Here is a 22,655-nt window from a genome sequence, read left to right as displayed (position 1 = left end):
ACAGCTGATCTTTCAGCAGAAACTCTGCAGGCCAGAAGAGAATGGCAGGATATATTTAAAGTACTGAAAGGGAAAAATCTGCAACCAAGATTACTGTACCCGGCAAGGATCTCATTCAAAATTGATGGAGAAATCAATATATAAAGGAGAAGGCGATGGCACCCCACTCCAGTACTCTTGCCTGGAAAATCCCATGGATGGAGGAGCCTGGAGGGCTGCAGTCCCTGGGGTCGCTAAGAGTCGGACACGACTGAGCAACTTCGCTTTCACTCTTCACTTTCATGCATTGGAGAAGGAAATGGCAACCCACTCCAGTGTTCTTGCCTGGAGAATCCCAGGGATGGGGAAGCCTGGTGGGCTGCCATCTATGGGGTCGCATAGAGTCGGACACGACTGAAACAACTTAGCAGCAGCAGTGGTATATAAAGTAATACATGTATGTATATATTAACATACACATGTACACATATTAATACATAAAATATGTACATATTAACATGAATATATATGTATATATACACATAATGTGATATTGTGTATGTGCATGCTAAGTCGTTTCCGTCATGTCTGACTGCAACCCCATGGACCATAGCCTGCCAGGCTCCTCTGTCCATGGGATTCTCTAGTCAGGAATATTGGAGTGGGTTGCTGTGTCCTCCTGCAGGGGATCTTCCTGACCCAGGGATTGAACCTATGTCTCTTATATCCCCTGCATTGGCAGGGGGGTTCTTTACCACTAGTGCCATCTGGGAAATTCAGTTACTCAGACACAAAAAAGAATGAAATGCCATTTGTAGCAATAGGGATGGACCTAGAGATTTTCATACTAAGTGAAGTAAGTTAGACAAACACCGTGTAATATGACCTATATGTAGGATCTAAAATACAGCACAAATGGACATATCTATGAAACAGAAACTGACTCACAGAGAACAGACTAGTGATTGCCAAGGAAGAGGAGGGAGGGTGGTGGGGAGGAGGATTGGGATCAGTTTTACTGTACCATTTTGAAAAACAAAAAAATTTTAATTTTATATTCCAAAATAAATATTTTGACAAAAATTGCAGCTATGGAAATGTTTAGCTTTATTTAAACCATTATGTGATGTATCATTAGGTTGAGTCATTGAATCTACTCAATTGCTGCAAGTTGTTCTCTCCTAGGCATTGTAAAATTTAATATAGGTCACTTTTGATATAGTGTCTGTCACATTGGTTTGTTTTCATAACTGGAAAGAGAGAAATCACAATCAGAAGTAGCATGCTTTACTTACATTGCAAAAATAGTAGGTATTAAAATATTAAATATGACTTTTTCAAATTAGACTTCCTCTCCAAATTAAAACACTGCTATAGTTTGATTGGATAATCACATAGCTATAAAACTATTCCTATCCTTTCATAAGATAGTTCCAGTTTAAAAAATACATCCCATGGATATAATTCTAAAGAGAAAAAAGGTACCTGCTCAAAGATGCTCATATTAGTTTCCTTTATAAAATATAACTAAAATAGGAAACAATTCCAAATATCTGTCATCAAGGCAATAACAAAATCAATTTTAGTGAAAATTTTAAGTTGTTTTTAACATGGAAATATATGTAGAGATAATGTTAAGTGGAAAAAAAATAACAAAATAAGACCTATGCTGTGGAATCCTAAAATCCTAAAAAATGATGCTGTTAAAGTGCTGCATTCAATATGCCAGCAATTTTGGAAAACTCACCAGTGGCCACAAGACTAGAAAAGATCAGTTTTCATTCCAATCCCAAAGAAAGGCAATGCCAAAGAATGTTGAAACTACTGCACAATTGCACTCATCTCACACACTAGCAGAGTAATGCTAAAAATTTTCCAAGCAAGGCTTCAAGAGTACATGAATTAAGAATTTCCAGGTGTTCAAGCTGGATTTAGAAAAGGCAGAGGAACCAGAGATCAAATTGCCAACATCCATTGGATCATAGAGGAGGCAAGAGAGTTCCAGAGAAACTTCTGCTTTATTGACTATGCCAAAGCCTCTGACAGTGTAGATCACAACAAACTGTGGAAAATTCTTCAAGAGAGGTGAATACCAGACCATCTGCCTCCTGAGAAATCTGTATGCAGGTCAAGAAGCAACAGTTAGAGCTGGACATGGAGCAACAGACTGGTTCCAAATTGGAAAGGGTACATCAGGGCTGTGTATTGTCACTCTGCTTACTTAACTTTGATGCAGACATCCATGTGAAATGCCGGGCTGGATGAAGCACAGGCTTGAATCAAGATTGGTGGGAGAAATTTAAATAACCTCAGATATACCGTGACACCACCCTTATGGCAGAACCTGAAGAGGAACTGAAGAGCCTCTTGATGAAAGTGAAAGAGGAGAGTGAAAAAGTTGGCTTAAAACTCAGCATTCAAAAAATGAAATCATGGCATCCGGTCCCATCACTTCATGGCAAATAAATGGGGAAACAATGAAAACAGTGACAGACTTTATTTCCTGGGATCCAGAATCACTGCAGATGGGGACTGCAGCCATGAAATTAAAAGATGCTTGCTCCTTGGAAGAAAAGTTACGACAAACCTAAACAGTGTATTAAGAAGCAAGGGATTACTTTGCCGACAGAGGTCCGTCTAGTCAAGACTATGGTTTTTCCAGTAGTTACCTATGGGCGTGGGAGTTGGACCATAAAAAAAGCTGAGCACTGAAGAATTGATGCTTTTGAACTGTGGTGTTGGAGAAGACCCTTGAGAGTCCCTTGGACTGCAAGGAGATCAAACCAGTCAATCCTAAAGGAAATCAGTCCTGAATATTCATTGGAAGGACTGAAGCTGAAACTCCAATACTTTGGCTACCTTATGCAAAGAACTAACTCATTGGAAAAGACCCTGATGCTGGGAAAGATTGAAGGCAGGAGGAGAAGGGGATGACAGAGGATGAGATGGTTGGATGGCATCACCAGCTTGATGGACATGAGGTTGAGCAAGCTCTGGGAGTTGGTGATGGACAGAGAAACCTGGCGTGCTGCATTCCGTGCTACTACTGCTAAGTCACTTCAGTCGTGTCCGACTCTGTGTGACCCCATAGACGGCAGCCCACCAGGCTCCCCCGTCCCTGGGATTCTCCAGGCAAGAACACTGGAGTGGGTTGCCATTTCCTTCTCCAAATGCTGCATTCCATGGGGTTGCAAAAAGTCGGACATGGTTGAGTGACTGAACTGAATTGACGCTGTGGAAATATTTATAGTGTGTTTCTTCTGATTAGATGATTTGAAGTGATGTCAGATTTGTTTTTTTATATCTTGTGGAAAAATTCATAAATTTGATTTTTTAAAATTCCTGATTTGAAAGAAAATAGAAAAAGATTATGTACTAGGAGTCACAGATCTTGTATTTTCCCTTAGTGATTTCCATTTACCTTCTTTCATTGAGCGTTACTTTTCCTTATCTATGCAATTTACATTCTAGTTATCTGACTTCTAATACATCTCTTTGCTGATAAAGAGTACCCTTTTAATGTCTAAATTCTGAAATCACAGCTTGCCTGTACATGAATGTATAGTAGGAAAATAATTTTGGTGTTGGATGAAATTAGCATACTGCTTTTAAAATACTTTGGAATTTAAGGAAAAAACCCATACATGTCCATTGTGAAAAACAAAGCATCTTTTTGTTTGCACAATATATTCATGTAAAACATTTATACACACTCAAATTCTTAGCATATTTTGAATGGATGCTTTTGTTTGACAGAAATGGGATTATACTCTATACTCCTGTCTGACTTTTTTCTCTCTAGTTCATATGTTTTGGGTATCTTTCCATGTCATTAAGATCTACCTTATTTTTTTAAGAGACTGCTTCATAATCCATAGTGTGCCTATTCTGTTAACATAATTGATTAACTGCTGTCCTATTGATTGTTTTTGATGTCTTGCTGTTGCAAATGGTTTTACCCTGAAGATTTTTGTTATCATCTAATGTATATATGAAAGTATTCCTGTGATTGTTTCCCAGAATATAATACCTTTTAGAGACAGCTGAAACAGAAGTTTATTTTTTGAACTATTTAACATATATTTTAAAGTCAGTTAATTTTTTAAGTCAGTAATACTTGAAATTAAGTATTTTGTCCTAAAAGTACCTCTTTAATATGAAAAAATTAGTTTTTTGTTACTAACATAAATGTCAGAAATTTCATAACTAAATACACCTAAGCTGTTGTGTTTTAACCATGTTCTCTGTCTTTTGGCTGTGATGAAATTTAGTATTTTGGATAATATTTTTAGAGGCATTCCCTGTTGTTAATAGTTTTAAAGAGTTTCCTTCTTTTATTCAAGGTTCTGTTGGTGCAACTAATATGAATGAACATAGTTCCCGTTCCCATGCCATCTTTACAATTACTATAGAATGCAGTGAAAAAGGTGTTGATGGTAACATGCATGTCAGGATGGGGAAGCTTCATCTTGTAGATCTTGCTGTAAGTAAGAGGATGCTAGTTAAGAATAACTCCTGTAGTGTCTTTTTATTTTATAATTGAGTAATAACTCAAGTGAAAAGGAGTGATTTTATATATATATATATATATTTAAGTTTTATATGTGTATTTAACTTACTATTAATTATGGACTGTTTCTAACCTATACAAACAAAGAATAGTATAATTTCCCATATACTCATTACCCAACTTTAGTAGTTATCAGTTCATGTCAAGTTCTATTTCATCTCTACCCTCAGCCACTTCTTCCCTTCCAGTATTATTTTGAAGTGAATTCCAGATGTCATATTAGAGTTTTTACTTTTAAAATACTTTTTAACTTTGGGAAGAATATTCTGTATTTTTTTGTTTTAGCTTTACTTCTGTCTCTGTTTATTGCTAGGGTTCAGAAAGACAAGCAAAAACTGGAGCTACTGGACAGCGCCTAAAAGAAGCTACAAAAATCAATCTTTCACTTTCCACCCTTGGTAATGTTATTTCTGCCTTGGTTGATGGAAAAAGCACTCATGTGCCTTATCGTAACTCTAAATTGACTCGTCTTCTTCAGGATTCCTTAGGAGGAAATTCAAAAACCATGATGGTAAGACTTAATTGGTGATTTAGTTACCATCAGGAAAATTTTAAGATTCTGATTTATGCCAGCAATTGATATTCATAACATTTTAAAAACTATTGATTATTTTACTTTTTAAAATTTGTGGTTATTTTTTCTAACATACCATGTGTGCTAGCCTGTAATTGGATTGTTTGGAAACCCATGGGGTGATGCCCTCTTTTTCACGGCCAGAGTGGAAATATATTCCAGAATTCTTTGAAATATTCATAATGATAGTATTAACTTTAAGTGTGTTGGAACTTCCCTGGTAGTCCAGTGAGTGATTAAGACTTCGTGCTTAAGATTTCACTGCAGGGGATGCTGCAGTTTCCATCCCTGGTCAGGAAACTAAGATCATGCATGCCATGCAGTGTGGCCAAAATATAAATAAATTTAAAAAATTAAAATGTAATAATAAAAATAATATTATAAATATTATTTATTTATAAAAATAAATTAAAAATTTTAATTGTATCGTGTGTACAGCAAAATGTTTTGTGTTCCTGATTCAACAGTGTGCAAATATTGGGCCAGCAGATTACAATTACGATGAAACCATCAGTACATTGCGGTATGCTAATCGTGCTAAGAATATTAAAAATAAAGCTAGAATTAATGAAGATCCAAAGGATGCTCTGCTTCGTCAGTTTCAGAAGGAAATAGAAGAACTGAAAAAAAAGCTTGAAGAAGGTAATGTTTTCTTGAAAATATTAATCTTAATGTTGGTTAAAAATGTGTTGTTTAATCAATAAGTGTTAAAATCACCTATTAAAAATTCTCTGAACCTCTGATACTGATGTTTAAAGGAATATTTTTGCAAAGTAACTTGCTGCTTACATTATTAAGAATTTTCACATTAAGCTCAAGTAAAATTATGTAATATTTGTGTAGTGATTTAAAAATTCATTTGATTTAAACCTCCATCTCAGTCCTCATGATCTTTTGTAAAGATTTCATATGACCACTTATTAAACAAGAAATTTTTGTTTCTCTCTCTATGAGTGAGTTCTGCCATACATGTAATTAGTTATTATGACCAGAGTTCTTTATAATAGGTATCAGGCACTATTATTTGAAGTAAATAAAGCAATCACAGAGTTATGGGTAAACCTAGTTTGTTGTTGTTGTTCAGTTGCCAAGTTGCATTCCACTCCTTGCGACCCCATGAATTGCAGCACACTAGGCTTCCCTGTCCACTGTCACCTGGAGTTTCCTCAAATTCATGTCCACTGAGTCAGTGATGCTATCTAACCATCTCATCCTCTTGCTGCCCACTTCAGTCTTTCCCAGCATCAGGGTCTTTTTCATTGAGTTGGCTCTTTACTTCAGGTGGCCAAAATATTGGAGCTTCAGCATCAGTCCTTCCAATGAGTATTCAGGGTTTGTTTCCTTTAAGATTGACTGGTTTGATCTCCTTGCAGTCCAGGGTCCTCTCAAGAGTCTTCTCCAACACCACAATTCAAAAGCATCAATTCTTCGGCACTCAGCCTTCTTTATGGTCCAACTCTCATATCCATACATGACTACTGGAAAAACCATAGCTTTGACTATGTGGAACTTGGTTGGCAAAGTGATACCTCTGCTTTTTCATACGCTGTCTAGATTTGTCATAGCTTTCTTTCGAAGGAGCAAGTGTCTTTTTAATTTCATGGCTATAGAAATTTTGGAATGATGGTGATTTTGGAATCACTATAGTGATTTTGGAATCCAAGAAAATAAAATTTGTCCCTGTTTCCACTTTCTCCCCTTGTATTTGTCATGAAGTAATGGGACCAGATACCACGATTTTAGTTCTTTTAATGTTGAATTTTAAACCAGCTTTTTCACTCTCCTCTTTAACCATCATCAACAGGCTCTTTAGTTCCTCTTCACTTTCTGCTATTAGAGTCGTATCATCTGCATATCTGAGGTTGTTGATACTTCTCCCAGCAATCTTGATTCCATCTTGTGATTCATCCAGCCCAGCATTTCGCGTGATATACTCTGCATAGAAGTTAAATAAGCAGAGTGACAATATACAGCCTTGTTGTACTTCCTTCCCAGTTTTGAACCAATCAGTTGTTCTGGTTCTAACTGTTGCTTCCTGACCTGCATACAAGTTTCTCAGGAGGCAGGTCAGGTGGTCTGGTATTCCCATCTCTTTAAGAATTTTCCACAGTTTGTTGTGATCCACACAAACAAAGGCTCTAACATAATCAGTGCATTGACTGCTCATGTAAACCTAGTTTACTATAAATAAAAATTGATTGCATGGCCTTGAAAATATGCTTTCATATTTAAATTTGAACATGAGATTCTATTTTGGAAATCCTTTTCTACCAAGATATAATGTTAGATGTTTAGAAAATTTGAAGACCTTGTCATGAGGGTGAGAAATTTACCAACCATTGTTAGGTGGTCAGTAACTCCCTGAATCTTCATGCTATGAACTAGCTGGCACAGGGCTGCTTTACATACCTGGTGAATAAAGGGCTTTGAAATTGCTTCTCTCCAGTCTACAGGGAAACTGGTTAAATCAGATGTAAAATCCAGATCCAGACATCACAAACGTTTGAAGAAGGTGCTGATTCAATAAATTTGAGTAAGATTTTTGAGGAAGAGCTATAATTTAGCTGCCTCTTAGATAATGGAATTTGGTATTTTAACTGTGACCACTAGGTGGTATTTATAGTCAGTATGTTTCAAAGATGTAAAATTTCTTAGATTTGTTAGTGTTGAGTTCATACCTTTATATTGCTTACCCCTTTTTTACATTTTTAAAATTGTGATAAAATATATAATACATAACATAAAATTTACCATTTTAACTGTTTTTGTGTTAAGTTCTGTGGCAGTAAGTACATTGGCATTGTTCTGTAGCTGTCACCACCATCCATCTCCGGGACTTTTTAATAATCCCAAAATGAACCTCTCTCTGTACCCATTAAATGCTAAATCCCCATCCCTCTCTCTCCCTCAGTCCCTGGTAACCATTATTCTACTTTCTGTCTCTATGAATTTGACTATTCTAAGTACCCCATATAAGTAGAATCATACAATATGTCTCCTTTTGTGTCTGGCTTATTTTACTTAGCATAAGGGCCTCAGTAGTCATCCATATTGTGGCATGTGTCAGAATTTTCTTCCATGTTTTTTTTTTATCCTTTCATCTGTTGATGTATACTTGGGTTGCTTCTGCCTTTTGACTATTGGGAATAATGCTGTTATGAATGTAGGTGTACAAATACCTGTTCGAGTCCTTGCTTTCAATTCTTTTGGATATATGTCCAGAGGTGAAGTTGCTAGGTATATGGTAATGCTAACTTTATTTTTAATAAACTTCATTTTATTTACACTCATAGGACATTTCTTTTAATCCAGTTAATAGAGTTGATCATAGGAGTAATCTAAAAATAGGCAAAAATACTAAAAGAATAACTTTTCAACTTTCATTTCAAAATAATTTTAGGTTTATAGAAAACTCACAAGTATAAAGGAGAGTTCCTATGTACCTATTACCCAGCTTCTCCTGATGTTAACATTTTACATAATCATGTAAGATGATTATCACACCAGGAAATTTACAGTGATACAAACTTAACTAATCCATAGATTCTTACTAGAATTTTGACAGTTTTCTCTTTAATGCCCTTTTTTTGTGGTTCAAGATCCAATTATAGATCATACATTGCATTTATTGATAGTTGTCATGTCTGTTTAATTTCCTTCAGTCTCTAATTCCTCAGTCTTTGTAATCATGACATTTTTGAAGAGTACTGGTCATATATTTGTAGAATGTTCCTCAATTTGAATTTATCTGTAGTTTTCTCATAATTATTCTGCAAATTTTCACCACTGAAAGATCCCTTGGAGAAGGAAAAGGCTACGTACTCCAGTGTTCTGGCCTGGAGGATTCCATGGACTGGAGAATTCCATGGTTGCATTTATATCTTGTGGAGATATACTTTGACTCTATACAAAACTTCTGTTTCTCATCATACTTTTCTTCCACTAATTTTAGCATCCAACAGTAGTTCTGTGGATTTGCTCAATGATAACGTTTTCTTCCCATTTTTCTTTCTAATGTTTCAGTTCAGTTCAGTTCAGTCGCTCAGTCGTGTCCGACTCTCCGCGACCCCATGAATTACAGTACGCCAGGCCTCCCTGTCCATCACCAACTCCCGGAGTACACTCAAACTCATGTCCACAGAGTCGGTGATGCCATCCAGTTTAGTGTTCTGAATTTTAGTGTAAGGAAGATCAGTCTCTTCTCCCCTATTTGTTTAAGTATTTTTTAATGTCAGTATGGACTCATGGATATTTATTTTAGTCTGTGGGTTTATAATACAATAATATTATTTACTTTATTGTTAGATTGTTCCAGCTTTGGCCATTAGGAGCTCTTTCAGGGTAGTTCCTGTATCCTTTCAGCATGCTCTCATCTGTTTGTTTGCTTATCACTTCCTCATTTTCTGGCACCACAGGTGTTTGGGGCTCATTTTTATACTTTCCTTACCCTGTTCTTAAAATCATCTGTTTCTCCCCGGTTCCTTTCATTGGAGAATGGTATTTAGAAACCAAGATTTAGGCATTGGGTATACTCATTGCTGCCAGGGTGTCATTGTTTCTAGACCTGAAGAAATATATGTTTAATGAATTTCTTCTCCCAAGACTCTGAATTCTTTCCATTTTTTGTTTTTTAGGTTCAACTATTATGATTAGTGTATATTTTACTCCTTCCCACCCAGTTATCTTTATTTTCCTAGACATTTCATATGTGGACAGTGGTAATTTTAAACAACTACTTTGAAGGTGCCATAGTACTGATTTGCATTAATATTAGCTTTATAATTGCCTTAAAAAATTTTTTTTTAAGTTAACATATTTGTTGTACAAATAAGCCCTTCTATTACTTCATGCACTATGGTCCTAAAAGTGGGATCATGTGTTAGATGACAGTTGTATGGCTCTTAAAATATAAAAAGGTTGAATAAATTATTTAAAATCTTAGAGATTTTCCTGGATGGTCCAGTGGATAAGACTCCATGCTCTCAATTCAAGGGGCCTAAGTTCCGCAACTGTGCCTGTACGTTGTAACTACAGAGCCCACGTGCTCTAGAGCCTGCCAGCTACAACTGGAGAAGCCTGCACATGGCAACGAAGATCCAGTGCAGCCAAAACATAAAGAAGCAAAAGAGATGAGCCAGTGAGATGTGGCATTTATAAAAATAAATAAATGAACTCTTAAATAGAAAACTGAGGAAAAAATGCTTTCCAAAAGTGATCGTATTTTTCAAACATTGAAATAATACCTCTAACATGTAACATTTAAAACTGTAAACTAATCACTTGAAAGTTTAAATAGGTCAAAGTCTAACTTTTCTTTAGCAACTTTAAAAATAAAACCTCTGTGTATATCATATCTGTTTCTGAGGTTAACATATCTGATATACTCTCTAGGAATATTAAAATAAGGTTTGGTTAAAGCACAAAAACTTAATGAAGAAAGTTGATATAGATGTTTCCTGAATAGGCAGTGACCTGGTACAGAATAAATATCATTGTATTAAATTTCTGTTCAAGGGGAAGAAATATCAGGCTCTGATATCAGCGGTTCAGAGGAAGAAGATGATGAAGAGGGTGAGGTTGGAGAAGATGGAGAGAAAAGGAAAAAAAGAAGGAGTAAGTTCATTTCAGTGTTCTAGAAATTAAATGAGATTGCTGCCTAATGATGGTTTAACATTCCTAAGGCTGTTGAGTACATGTTTTTTATTTTGCAATTTTTTTATTTTGGTAACAGTTTGAACAGAGGATTTGCCATATACCTGGTTAACTTTGCATTATTTTTTCCTCCTATACTGATCTGTTATTTCTAGATGAACCAGCATACAGTATATTCTAGTTTTTTATACTACTTAGAATTATAAAAATCTGTGATAGTGGATATTCCATTTTTAAATTTCTTGTGGGATTTTAATGTGAGGACTTTTATCTATGTTAGGAATCTGAATATTTTAGGAAGTTAAGATAATGTGAATTTTTTTCAAATATGATTAAGCTTTAGAAGTCATTGAATTTTTAAGTAATAAATTTGTAGAAGGATTCTATTATATAATAGCCTGTAAAATGTATTTTCTTTATAAAATGTACTGATCTGTTAACACAGGGTGTTTGTTTCCAAGTATCAATTAAAACTGTATATTGTGATAAAAATATAGATGACAGTGCAAAAGAGAGACACACATTATAATGGCCTACATTTCAGATCTTTTTATCTGAATATTTATTTCAGAACTCTCTTCCATTAATGTGGATCATTGTTTTCAAGCTGGTGCATATTTTGCTTGTCTTATTAAGATGTTCTTGCTGAAAATAACTCATCACTGTTTGATCAGGTGTCCCAAATTTAAAAGCCATAGAGAGTCCTTCAAAAGGCAGGAAAAATAGAATTTAGAGCAAGAGTTGGCAAGTAGTCTGCTGACCAAAATCAGCCCACCACCTGTTTTTGTAAATATAGTTTATTAAGCAGCCATGTTCATTTGTTTCCATACAGTCTACAGCTGTCTTCACATGCGTCTGTATGGCCTGTGAAGCCTAAAGCACTTACCTTATGTCCCTTTACAGCAAGTGTTTGCTGACCCCTGATTTAGAGAAACGGTTTTGTGTCCATACCTATTTTTTCAGAGTAAGCTATTCAAAGCTAAAACAGGTAATGGATTTGTTTAAAAATGAAATTTTGAATTTAGAAAAATGCCACTGCTTACCTACTTACTATATTAAAATATTTGACAATAACATCTTCCTTCCAGGCTTAGAAATTTTCAAAATTTCAGTAAGCCTTTTAAAGTTTTGCTGTGAAACCTTAAACATATATATCTGATAGTTTGGTATTTTGGAGATGAAAGAGTGAAATTGGAGACATACCCAAACTGTTTGTATTAAAGGGTAATTTATCATTACTATAATTTTGCATGACTTTAAAGCTCAGTTCTTTTAGTTTATCAACGTAAATGGTTTAAATAGACTTACGTGTCACCAAGTGACTTATTTTTTATTCTTGTCATTCCATACCTCTGAATTACTATTACTTTAAGTGAATAGTGAGGTTTGCCCACAGTGGATACTTGAAGGAATACAGTTTCTAATTCCCCTGTATGACTTTGTAATTAGAGAATACTACATAGACTGCCAAGACTGATTTTAAGGGAAAGTAAGTTTTGGTTCTTTAATACAAAACTTGATTGTCCTTTAAAATTCTTTCTCTGTGTATGTGTTCATTTTCTTGTTTCCTCTTTCTTTGGTTCCCGTTGGGCTCATTTCTTTGTCTTCCAGGCAGTAGCAGCAGCAGTAGTTCAGACTCCACATGTTCTGTCATAGAGAAACCTCTGGATAAGTTCTTGCCTAGTGAGTGGTAGCTCTTAAATTCTCTAACAGAGCTTTGGCTTTTCCATAACTCATGGACTTCATTTGAGAAATGCTGCACCGCTCCCTGTCATGACTTAAAGAATACATGTTGGACTTCTCAGTAAAACAAAGCATGTGTTGATTTTTCATCCCCTCTTCATTGCTTCCAGTTAACCATAATTGTTAAAACATATGCTTAAGCTTATGTTTGAGACAATGGAAGAGAGATTTCATGCTTTTGCAGTTGAGATAATGTAAAGAGAGCTAGTAAGCTGTATAAGAGAATAATAACTCTTATGGTTCCTTTTCGTTTCATCATACATCCTAGTCAGTGTAAGGGACCTATCTATAATAACAAAATTCTGATTTCATAAGGTACACATTATATTTGGAAGTACAATGGTGCCCATTAAAACATATCTTGTAGTTAAAAAGATTTTATGCTTTGGTGTCCTATTCTTAGGGGTAACTTAAGACCAGAAGCTCCCAAATAAAGAAAAATGTAAAGTTTGAAGCAAGTAAAGATAAATTGAATGGTATTTTATATCAAATGACCATTTATCTCTATTTCTAAATGACCTGATTGATTTTAAGAAACTTTCTATGTTATGATTAGAGAATTCAGATCCACGAGAAATTGTGCAGGATCTGTCTTGATTTATTTCAAACCTAAAGCTTTTTCTTAAACCATAATTTCATTGATTATTTTGAAAAGTATTATTAATTTTATTTATGTTTTAATTTCAGAAGAAAAGAGAATTGATGCTTTCTTGTACTAGCCTGCAGCTTACTGCTTTTTAAAGCATTATCTATATATTCTTACCTTTCCAAAACTAATAACAAAAACATTTGGTTGTTGTTCTCATGCTTTTAGCTTTCTAGAGGAAGAATTCTCAGAATATTAGGAATTATTTTCTCTATTGTCCTTATATTTTTCTAAGACAATTTCATAAGCTAACTCAAAAGACATGACATTGCTTTAGAAACCATATAGAAGTCTCATTTTATATTATAAATTGCTAAATGTAAGAAAATATCTGAGTGGGAGGTATTATAATTTAATTTTGTTTTAAAATTTTACTTTGATTCTTAAAAAGTAGTTACATGAAAATTTGTTATGAAATGAGTTGTACATTGTTCCATTCAGGCAGTTTTACTCTTTGTGTACCTAGTGTATAATGTTAAGTTCTTTTGTTACACTGTGGGTATGTTGATGACGTGGAAAGATGGTTGCCCCAGCATGTGGTTGCTGTGTGTAACTTGTATGTACCTTCCTTTTTAAAAATATGAATGGCCCTTTTTTCTTTAGGTGTTGTTTGCTTGAATCATCAATTGATCATTGACTTGTATGGAATCATTATAATTACCCTTAACAGTCTACTAATAGATTGAATGCAAGTTTGTTACTGTACAGGTGTACTTCACTTTATGCAATAAGCATTTCTTGAAAATGCTTATAAATCAAGTTGGGAAATCAGTTGTATTGGGAGAATTGCTGTCTTTAAAAATTCTTTATTAAGTGCTTTTGTTAGTCACATGATCACTGCAAATTTCTCTAGTTTATCTGTTTAGTTGGTTGAAGGTTTTGCGATTTTCTTAAAGGGGGCACACCTGTAATGTATCCTTACTAGAGGTCATTGAATTGGGAAATTTTGCAAATGGACAGTGTGACTTTTGCTACTTTTAACTTACTAATTTTAAAAATTGGCTTTATTTCCTATTTTGCTCTTTTAGATTACTTGCCAGGTCTTAGCCCATTCCCAATTCCATGTCCTCCATTTGTTGCTCAGCTGTTATATTTGCAAGTTTGGGAGTCAAGGTTGATTAGAAATATGACTAAATTAATCTTACTATCCTTGCTTAAATTATTGTCTCTGATTATGTTGAATATACTCTTCTTTTTGCATAAAACTGCTCTATTTCAGTTTGTATAATGATTTTACTCCTATACTTATACTATAAATACTATAATACATTTTTCTTTGTTTTACAAAAGAAATAATGTTTTTTTCTTTTTTTCCTCTTCATCTCTGTGCATATGCTTCCTGTCTCCGATTTGCTTACTACTTCTTGTTGAAAGATCAAGCAGGTTGGTGTGATTGATTTGCACTCCATGTGGTACAATTATTTAAACTAGAGAGAACTTTGTTATTTAACCACATTACATTTTTTTAATTCATTTTTTTACAAGGTAAGTATCTGTCTTTTGTATTTTAAAGTGTCTTTCAGCTTTAGCTTTTTTTTTTTAATTCCTTTTTTATTAAATTCTTTTTTTAAAAGCTTATTTCAGTTTTTATTAACAAAGGTATTAGGAACATTTTAGTTTCCAAATTGTCTTCTTAAGGAAACAGTTCTGAACTACTAGCTTGACAGTGACAAACACATTGTATATTCTAGACCTAATTAACAAAATAGACAAATAAATATATCACCAGAACCACATGGCATAATCATTTCTCTAAATTCTTAAAGACCTAGTAAGCCAGATTTTAGAAATATAAATGATTTCATATATAAGCATGTTTCTCCTTTTTTTAAAGTGAGGACTCAAATGCCTGGTTATGTATCGCCATGGATACTCATGTAATGAAAATGAAGTTAATTCATACTTCCTAAAATTCTTCTCTTTAGTTTTACCTTGCCGAAGTTCACCTCAGTTTTGGTTAGAGGATGTGGTAGATGGGAATTAAAATATTATCACTCCTCTTTGGCTCAGTTAAATATTCTGTGGCATTAACATTCTTTTTAGATTTTTTTACCTGAAACTTTGTGTTAAATTTTTACAATTTTAGAAGAGTTTGAGTTGTTGGTTGGTTGGTTGGTTGATTCATTAATATTTTTTTTTAATCTTAAAAAAAAAATCTGAAAGTGACTTTTCATAATATCATGTTTTTAAGTGCCTTGTTAGAGTTGGTACATATCCACATTTAGCTTACAATAAATACAATTCATCAGACTAATTCTGGCTAAAATTGTATATTACTTATACTTATTATATCAGACTTTTGAAACTGAAACTATGTATATATGGTCACTTTTTGAAAATGCTGTGAGAGCACAGTAAGATTTTTGCTGCTAAAACATCAGTTTGGAAATATTACCTGAATGATTTTGAATAAGTGATGCAGTTCAGGCATAATAGTAATTCATCAGTAGGCATTTGCTTTTGTATCTCTACATATATATATATTTTTTTATTTAACTGCTTTTTAATTCATTTGCAAACTATGTATTTTTAACTAACAACACAGTGGCAACCCTAGAAGCCTAAAAAAATGAATGTATGTGTGTTGACGGGACCATTTCCTCTATACACATACAGTTTTCACACATACAATTTTTAACATATTTGCCATTTTTTTCTTTACCATAATTTTAGAGTCTGAAGGAAGTCATAATTATTTTAGTGCATACACTTACTTTATACCTGAACTTACACTTTCCCCCCCTCAAATTTCTAAGAAATAGTTACTACTGATGGGAAATCCTTTCTCGGAATTTGTTGGGAATGAGTTAAATTACTTTTTAATATTACTTTTTAGCAGTATAGTTCAGAGTGTTCAATACAGGTGATTGTGCCAAAAAAGCTAATAGAGTCAGGTCTATATCCTGACTTTGGTATGCAATGAATCACACCACACCAAAGCATGAATTTGGATCAGTGCTTTTGTTTACTCTTTTATTTAACTTATTCATCTTGTGGCTTTAGTTTGCTTTGGACTTATATTTCTGAAGAAGTGAAGGGTAATGTATTTTAAACCTTTGGGGGTTTTATATGATTTTAACGCAAAGAATTAAAGCCTGTGAATGATTCATCCTCTTGTGGTTCCTGAAAGAGTTTATTCAGATATATATCTCCATGATCTTTATTTTTCAGTTCTCTTTCCTTGTCAGCATGTGGGGTTAGTTTTTGGGTGGAGACATTAACAGTTTATAAATTCTTCTACACTCTTCTGTGGTCCTTTGGGAAGGAAGTTAAGAATGACAGAAAGCTTTCAGGAGAGCCTCAGACCAGTTCTACGAAAAATTTGATTGTTTTTTCTGAAGGAAAGTACATTTCAAAGAAATTGTATTACCAGAAATGAATTATCTTTAATTCGGTTTCATAACGAGTTTAATAAGCTGGTTTTCCTTTTTTTCTTTTTCATTTTAATTTCATGATTTTGAAATTCATTAAATCTTTAATAAACATTTATTATATATATATATATATATAAAACATTGTGTTAGGCATTATAATCAAAATAGTCCTTTGGAAATTATATTTCTAGCTGTATTATTTGAAAATATTTCTACTTATATTTCACACTTGAAATGTTTAATCTGACTTAGGGAGATTTAGGATCCTGAATTTGACATAATAAGTTATTTCAGTTGTTCATTTAAGATTTGATGATATGTCATGACAGCTCAGCAACTAAAAAATGCCTGGTTAATTACTATGTAACTGTTACATAATTAGTATAGCATTACTTCCTTTAAAAGTATGCTATGAAATAAAATACTTAAAAGTAATTTTATCAAGTAAAAATTTTAAAAACTTCTGGAGATTTATTCAGCATTAAAAACTACTTGATATAAATTCTGTCTGATTTGTGTGTGACTTTTACTTATTTATTTTAATAAATTTTGTGGGAAGGTGTTTTGAGAAGTGACTTGATTTTGTACCTGGTTATCAGAAAAAAGTAACTGAATAATGATATTGCTTTTTTGATGAAATATGTTATTTGGGGATACAGAGATCTTTGCTTTTTTATTTGTTTGGTTTTCCTGTTAATCTCTCTCTCTTATTTTTTCCTACTCATGTTTCTCTTTTACTTACTTTTGTTCTTAGTTTTCATTGCACAGTTGAACAACAGTTTAAATTTAGCAGTTAAAAATCTTTTAGGAACATAATAAGTAGAAATAAAAAATACTGTTCAGTTGATTTCCTTAAAATGTTGAGATTTGATTTTGTATTCGTGAGGAGTATGTCTTTTGAAGGTAATGTGTATGTCTGAAATACTGACTCTGAAGTGATTGTTGCAATTAAATGACTCAAACAGGTAAAAAGAAAGTTTCCCCAGATAAGATGGTTGAAATGCAAGCAAAAATTGATGAAGAGAGAAAAGCACTTGAAACAAAGCTTGACATGGAAGAAGAAGAGAGAAACAAGGCTAGAGCTGAGTTAGAGAAACGGGAAAAAGATCTTCTTAAGGCCCAGTGAGTGGATTACTTAATTGAGATGAATTTGTGATTTAAATTTCTGGGTTTTTTCTTACAGTATGCATAAACAAGAAAATTGAATTGTAATTAAAAGCAATACTACCCAGTTGTGTAATTTGAGAGAGATGTAATTACATTCCTATTTTGAAATTGTGTATCTAAATTTTTGTTACATTTGGGTAAGTTTAGTAGAATAGTAGATAATTGATGGATATTGTGTATTCTCATTTTAATTAACAGACAGGAGCATCAGTCTCTGCTAGAGAAATTATCTGCACTGGAGAAGAAGGTAATTGTTGGTGGTGTTGATTTGTTGGCAAAAGCTGAGGAACAAGAGAAACTTCTTGAAGAATCCAACATGGAACTGGAAGAAAGGAGAAAAAGAGCAGAGCAGCTTCGTAGAGAACTTGAGGAAAAAGAGGTAATGTGAATTTTTATTGTTGGTTGATGTTTCATCTGAGGTATTTACTTTTACAGTGAAAAACTGAGCATCTATAATCTTAATAAAATTTTAAAGCATATCTATGGATTCTTTGAAGGATAATACTTGCTAAACATTTATATCATTTGTTAAATAATTAAGCTTTAATGAAGAATATTATTCTGAAGTTTACCACTTTTTGTCATAGCAAGAACGCTTGGATATTGAAGAAAAGTATACCAGTTTGCAAGAAGAAGCACAAGGAAAGACCAAGAAATTAAAGAAAGTTTGGACTATGCTGATGGCTGCAAAGTCAGAGGTTGATCTCTTAGAAATTACCTATTATTGTTGTTTGAATATTTTAGCTTTGATTAAGTATGATTAAGAATCCTAAAGGAGTCATAAAGTGTGCTTACAATTTTACAGAATAAAATTTTCACCTTTATGTGCAATTTTAAATTTCATCTGTTAAGCTATTAAAAATAGTTTATTTCAGCCTTAACTACTAATGTGGTGGACTAGACACTGATGGTGTTATATTATTCTGTCCATTGTTTTTGTGAAAGAACTGGGTAAGCTTTTACACGGTTTCCTAGACTACTGCCCTGTCAGATGAAATTGTTTTGTATTTAAAATCTTATTTGTCCTTAGTATTTTCATTGATTTTGGTAGATGGCTGATCTCCAGCAAGAACATCAGAGGGAAATTGAAGGCCTCTTGGAGAACATTCGACAACTTAGCCGGGAACTGAGACTTCAGATGCTTATAATTGATAACTTTATACCTCAGGATTATCAAGTAAGTGGGAAGTTCTCTGACTTAAATATTAGGTCACTTGGCTGGGGTTCAGGACCAAAGAAATGCAATTTCTAATTTAATTAGCAGTAAATATTTACATTTCAGTTGTTGCTGATAAAGTTTTCTTTAATTCCATCATGTTTCACTCCAACTTTTCTTAATATATTATTCTCCATTTGAGTAACTAAGTATCTGAATAAGAATTCCTCAGTCCTTAGGAGGAAGGCCAGATTCATGTAAGGTCCTATTTATTTTTTCAACATTCTTTATCCTATGAATAGAATAAACAGAACTCCTGTGCTAATTTTTTTTTCCTGTTTATGGGTGCTAATTCTGTGTGTTTGAGGTGGAGTGGTAAAATAGACATAATATGAAATTTACCATTTTAACTTTTTAAGAGTACATTTCATTAAGTACATTCACAATATTGTGCACCATCCATCTCTAGATAAAACTCTGAATACTAGTATAATTTTAAACTCAGAGCCTCTATTATTCTTTTCGCCAAATATCTCTTTCCAGTACATTTTAGTAGACTTTAACATTGATTTTTAAATTTTATTTTAAATCTATGTACAGTTTTAAGAAATTTGTCTACATATAAGCTTTAATATTTTTTCTTTTTCCTTTCTTTTTTTCAGAATTAATATTTGGGTCACAGTACACTGTCCATGATGGTCCTTGGATGGCCTTCTTTTATTTACTTATTTTGTAGTTAACGTGTCACCCAGAACAAAATCTAGGACCATTATAGTGACCTATGACCTATTTCTAATCAAATGGTTTCTCTCTCACCTCTTCTATCCCTTTACCTCTTCACACTCAAGGTATCCACCATCCTGAATCCTAAATTCTTTATTTCCTTGCTTTTAATTTTTATATAGTTTAATTGCATCTACTTATATTCCTTGAAGGTATATATTTTTAAATTTATAAAAGGGGCATCGCATGTGCTTGCTCAGTTGCTCAGTCATGTCCAACTCTTTGCAAACCCATGGACTGTAGCCTGGCAGTCTCCTCTTTTCATGGGATTTTCCAGGCAAGAATATTGGAGTGGGCTGCCATTTTCTTCTCTAGGGGATCTTCCCAACTCAGGGATTGAACCCTCATTCTCCTGTGTCTCCTACATTGGCAGGCATATTCTTTACTACTGAGCCATCTGAGAAGCCCATAAAGGGCATCATGCAATACAAAATGTTTTGAAACTGAACTTCTTTCACTTAATATATTAAGATTTTAGTTCCATGTTTAAGTCAGTATTTTAAATGTTACTAAATATTAAAAGTAGATCATCTTTGACTCTTTTAAAAGGAAATGATTGAAAACTATGTCCATTGGAATGAAGACATAGGAGAATGGCAGCTGGTAAGTATTAACCTTCATCCTTTTATGAAATAGTTAATGGAATACTTCCTGCAGATGGGAGTTGTGCTGGCTACAGTGGGGAGGATGGTCCAGAGGATGAATCAAATGATAATCCACTAGGATGGATCAGATTAAACGTTTAAAAGGTTATAACACACAGAATGTTCAGTAGAGATGGTATTATTGGTTGGTGTGTAGGACTGAATGACCTCTGGGTCTCCCTTTCTGTCCTAGCATTCAAGTCATGTTTTGTTCTTTTTTTAAAAAGCATTTATTTACTTATTTGGCTTTGTTGGGTCTTAGTTGCCCCATGGCATGTAGGGTCTTAGTTTCCTGACCAGGGATTGAATCCACGTCCCCTGCATTGGCAGGTGGATTCTTAACCACTGGACCACCAGGGAAATCCCTCAAATCATGTTTTATGAGTGTACCATCAGAATATCTCATAGTAATTTGCCTCATTTATAGTATTAATTGCTAATTAAGATAATTCTCCTCCCCCTCTTTTTTCCCTTTTTTGAGAAATGTGTTGCCTACACAGGAAATAACATGAGAAAGCAGACTCCAGTTCCAGATAAAAAGGAGAAAGATGTAAGAGTGCTTTTTTTTAAAAAAAAAAAAAAAAAACTACAGTTGGTTCTTTATAGGAATGTGGTCACTAAATTGTGTTATCATGATATTTGTTAATCAGCTCTGCTGACAATAGGCTAATCTTTTGAGGGTAGAGGCTCTAGAATTGGGTGATTATTAGGACAGTTCTGCTTACCTGCAGTCATGGGGGCAGCTTATCATTTCTATATCATAAGAGGGCCATGAAGTCCTCTTCAGAAACTCTTTCACCACCTCTCTGGGTCTTGAGGATTTGTTTAGAGACTAGAATGTGTCTGTCCCTCTCAAAGCTGGTCCTAATCTTAGGTTAACAAGAGAAAGCAGCAGCTTTAGGGAAAAACCAACAGTTTTTCTTTACTACTGAGGAATTTATAGTGGGTCAGGGCTTCTTCACCAATGATTGGTGAATACATTTGAGATATATGGCATTAGAAAAATATATCTGTAGATATTTATTTGGTTTTGTCTCTGGCTTTTTTCTAGGAGTTTACTCAGCATTTTAAATCTTCCCTCAAATCTGTGTGTTAGACTGTGTTGTTCCTTTCCTTTCTATAGCCCTTTGAAGTGGACCTTTCTCATGTGTATCTTGCCTACACTGAGGAGAGCCTACGGCAGTCCTTGATGAAATTAGAAAGGCCGCGGACTTCAAAGGGAAAAGCGAGGCCAAAGACTGGGAGAAGGTAAGAACTGTCTTTGGGTCCCATGAGCCAAAGGCCATGAGATTTTCAAATTAGGTACATTTAAGGGAAATTTAATTAACATGATAGTGAAAGTCGCTCAGTTGTGTCCAACTCTTTGCTTCCCCATGGACTGTACATGGACTTCTCCAGGCCACAGTACTAACACAGGTCTCCCTCATTGCAGGTGGATTCTTTACCAGCTGAGTCACAAGGGAAGCCCAATTAACATGATAACTATTTAGCTAAATAATTCAAGTCCTTATGTAGTTCGGATTTGAGTAAAGATCTGGCTAAAGAAATAAGGTCTTCTAACTCTTTAGCCCTCCTGAGTAGTAGAATTTATTTCTAATTTGCTTTGTTCTTTCCAAATGTGTAATAAGGCAAATTCCTCGATCTTGGTTAGACTCTCAAGGTATTGTATTCAACTGATTCATTTTTCTGTCATGAATATTGCCTCAGGAACGTTGATTTCCTCAGTTACCAGTTAAAGAAAACTTCTCTGACTACCGTTCCTTCTCCTTTGTGGTCTAGTTTTGACTGTTGAGTACTTTAAATGTATTGTAATGTAGCCCAGGGAAACCAGGATATGAAAGTCCTGGGCTGGAGCTTGTTTATTCTCTCCCTTCCTTACATCAAATACTGTTCAGCTTATTTAACCTGACTGTAAGACTTTGGGGCTCCTGAAATAATAAGCTTGTATTTTTCCCTACTTTGAGTACATAGCCTTCACCCTACATGTAACTCAAAAGTCTTAAGTTTTAATGTTTTTGTGTTATATAATCTTATAGGCATAACCTAAATTTTATAAATTTTGGAAGGAGAAATCAGCATATTAAAAGTGTACAAATTTTTACATTCTCCAGCATTTAGATGTCAGAAGTGAAAAGCTTTTCATATGCCAAAGGAAGCCATGCATGTATGAATGAAGCAGATTGGTTCAGAGAAATACAGATTCCTCTAGATCATTAAGTTTTCCACTTTTAATGGAGGTATTTTCCTCCTAACTTTGCAGTTAGTAAAAAAAAAAAAAAGTAACAGGCAAGTGTGGTGATAGATGGTAAGACAGTTGGCCTTAATGTAGGAGAAAAATAGGCATTGATGTGCTGGGGTAAAATGGAG

General features: G+C 34.0%; 1 protein-coding gene across 2 annotated transcripts in view; it reads left to right on the top strand.

Annotated features, from left to right (window-relative positions):
* KIF3A (kinesin family member 3A) overlaps window positions 1-22,655 on the top strand; it is an 86,130-nt gene that overhangs the window by 59,581 nt on the left and 3,894 nt on the right. The window contains exons 6-18 of one of the 2 annotated variants that reach the window (XM_088838836.1): window positions 4,323-4,462; window positions 4,863-5,060; window positions 5,591-5,765; window positions 10,638-10,736; window positions 12,387-12,458; window positions 14,539-14,547; window positions 17,504-17,660; window positions 17,904-18,084; window positions 18,293-18,403; window positions 18,757-18,882; window positions 20,194-20,247; window positions 20,770-20,838; window positions 21,412-21,536. In XM_088838836.1, the coding sequence (XP_088694962.1) occupies window positions 4,323-4,462; window positions 4,863-5,060; window positions 5,591-5,765; window positions 10,638-10,736; window positions 12,387-12,458; window positions 14,539-14,547; window positions 17,504-17,660; window positions 17,904-18,084; window positions 18,293-18,403; window positions 18,757-18,882; window positions 20,194-20,247; window positions 20,770-20,838; window positions 21,412-21,536 (1,516 nt within the window). The remainder of the gene's footprint in view (window positions 1-4,322; window positions 4,463-4,862; window positions 5,061-5,590; window positions 5,766-10,637; window positions 10,737-12,386; window positions 12,459-14,538; window positions 14,548-17,503; window positions 17,661-17,903; window positions 18,085-18,292; window positions 18,404-18,756; window positions 18,883-20,193; window positions 20,248-20,769; window positions 20,839-21,411; window positions 21,537-22,655) is intronic. The other variant, XM_055429518.2, reaches the window with a different exon arrangement.

This window comes from Moschus berezovskii, chromosome 8 (assembly GCF_049115385.1).
Source record: "Moschus berezovskii isolate FMDL1 chromosome 8, NW_MosBer_1.0, whole genome shotgun sequence".
Taxonomy (NCBI): Eukaryota; Metazoa; Chordata; class Mammalia; order Artiodactyla; family Moschidae; genus Moschus; species Moschus berezovskii.
Note: the sequence above shows the minus strand (reverse complement) of the source record. Positions and strands in the feature narration are given on the sequence as shown.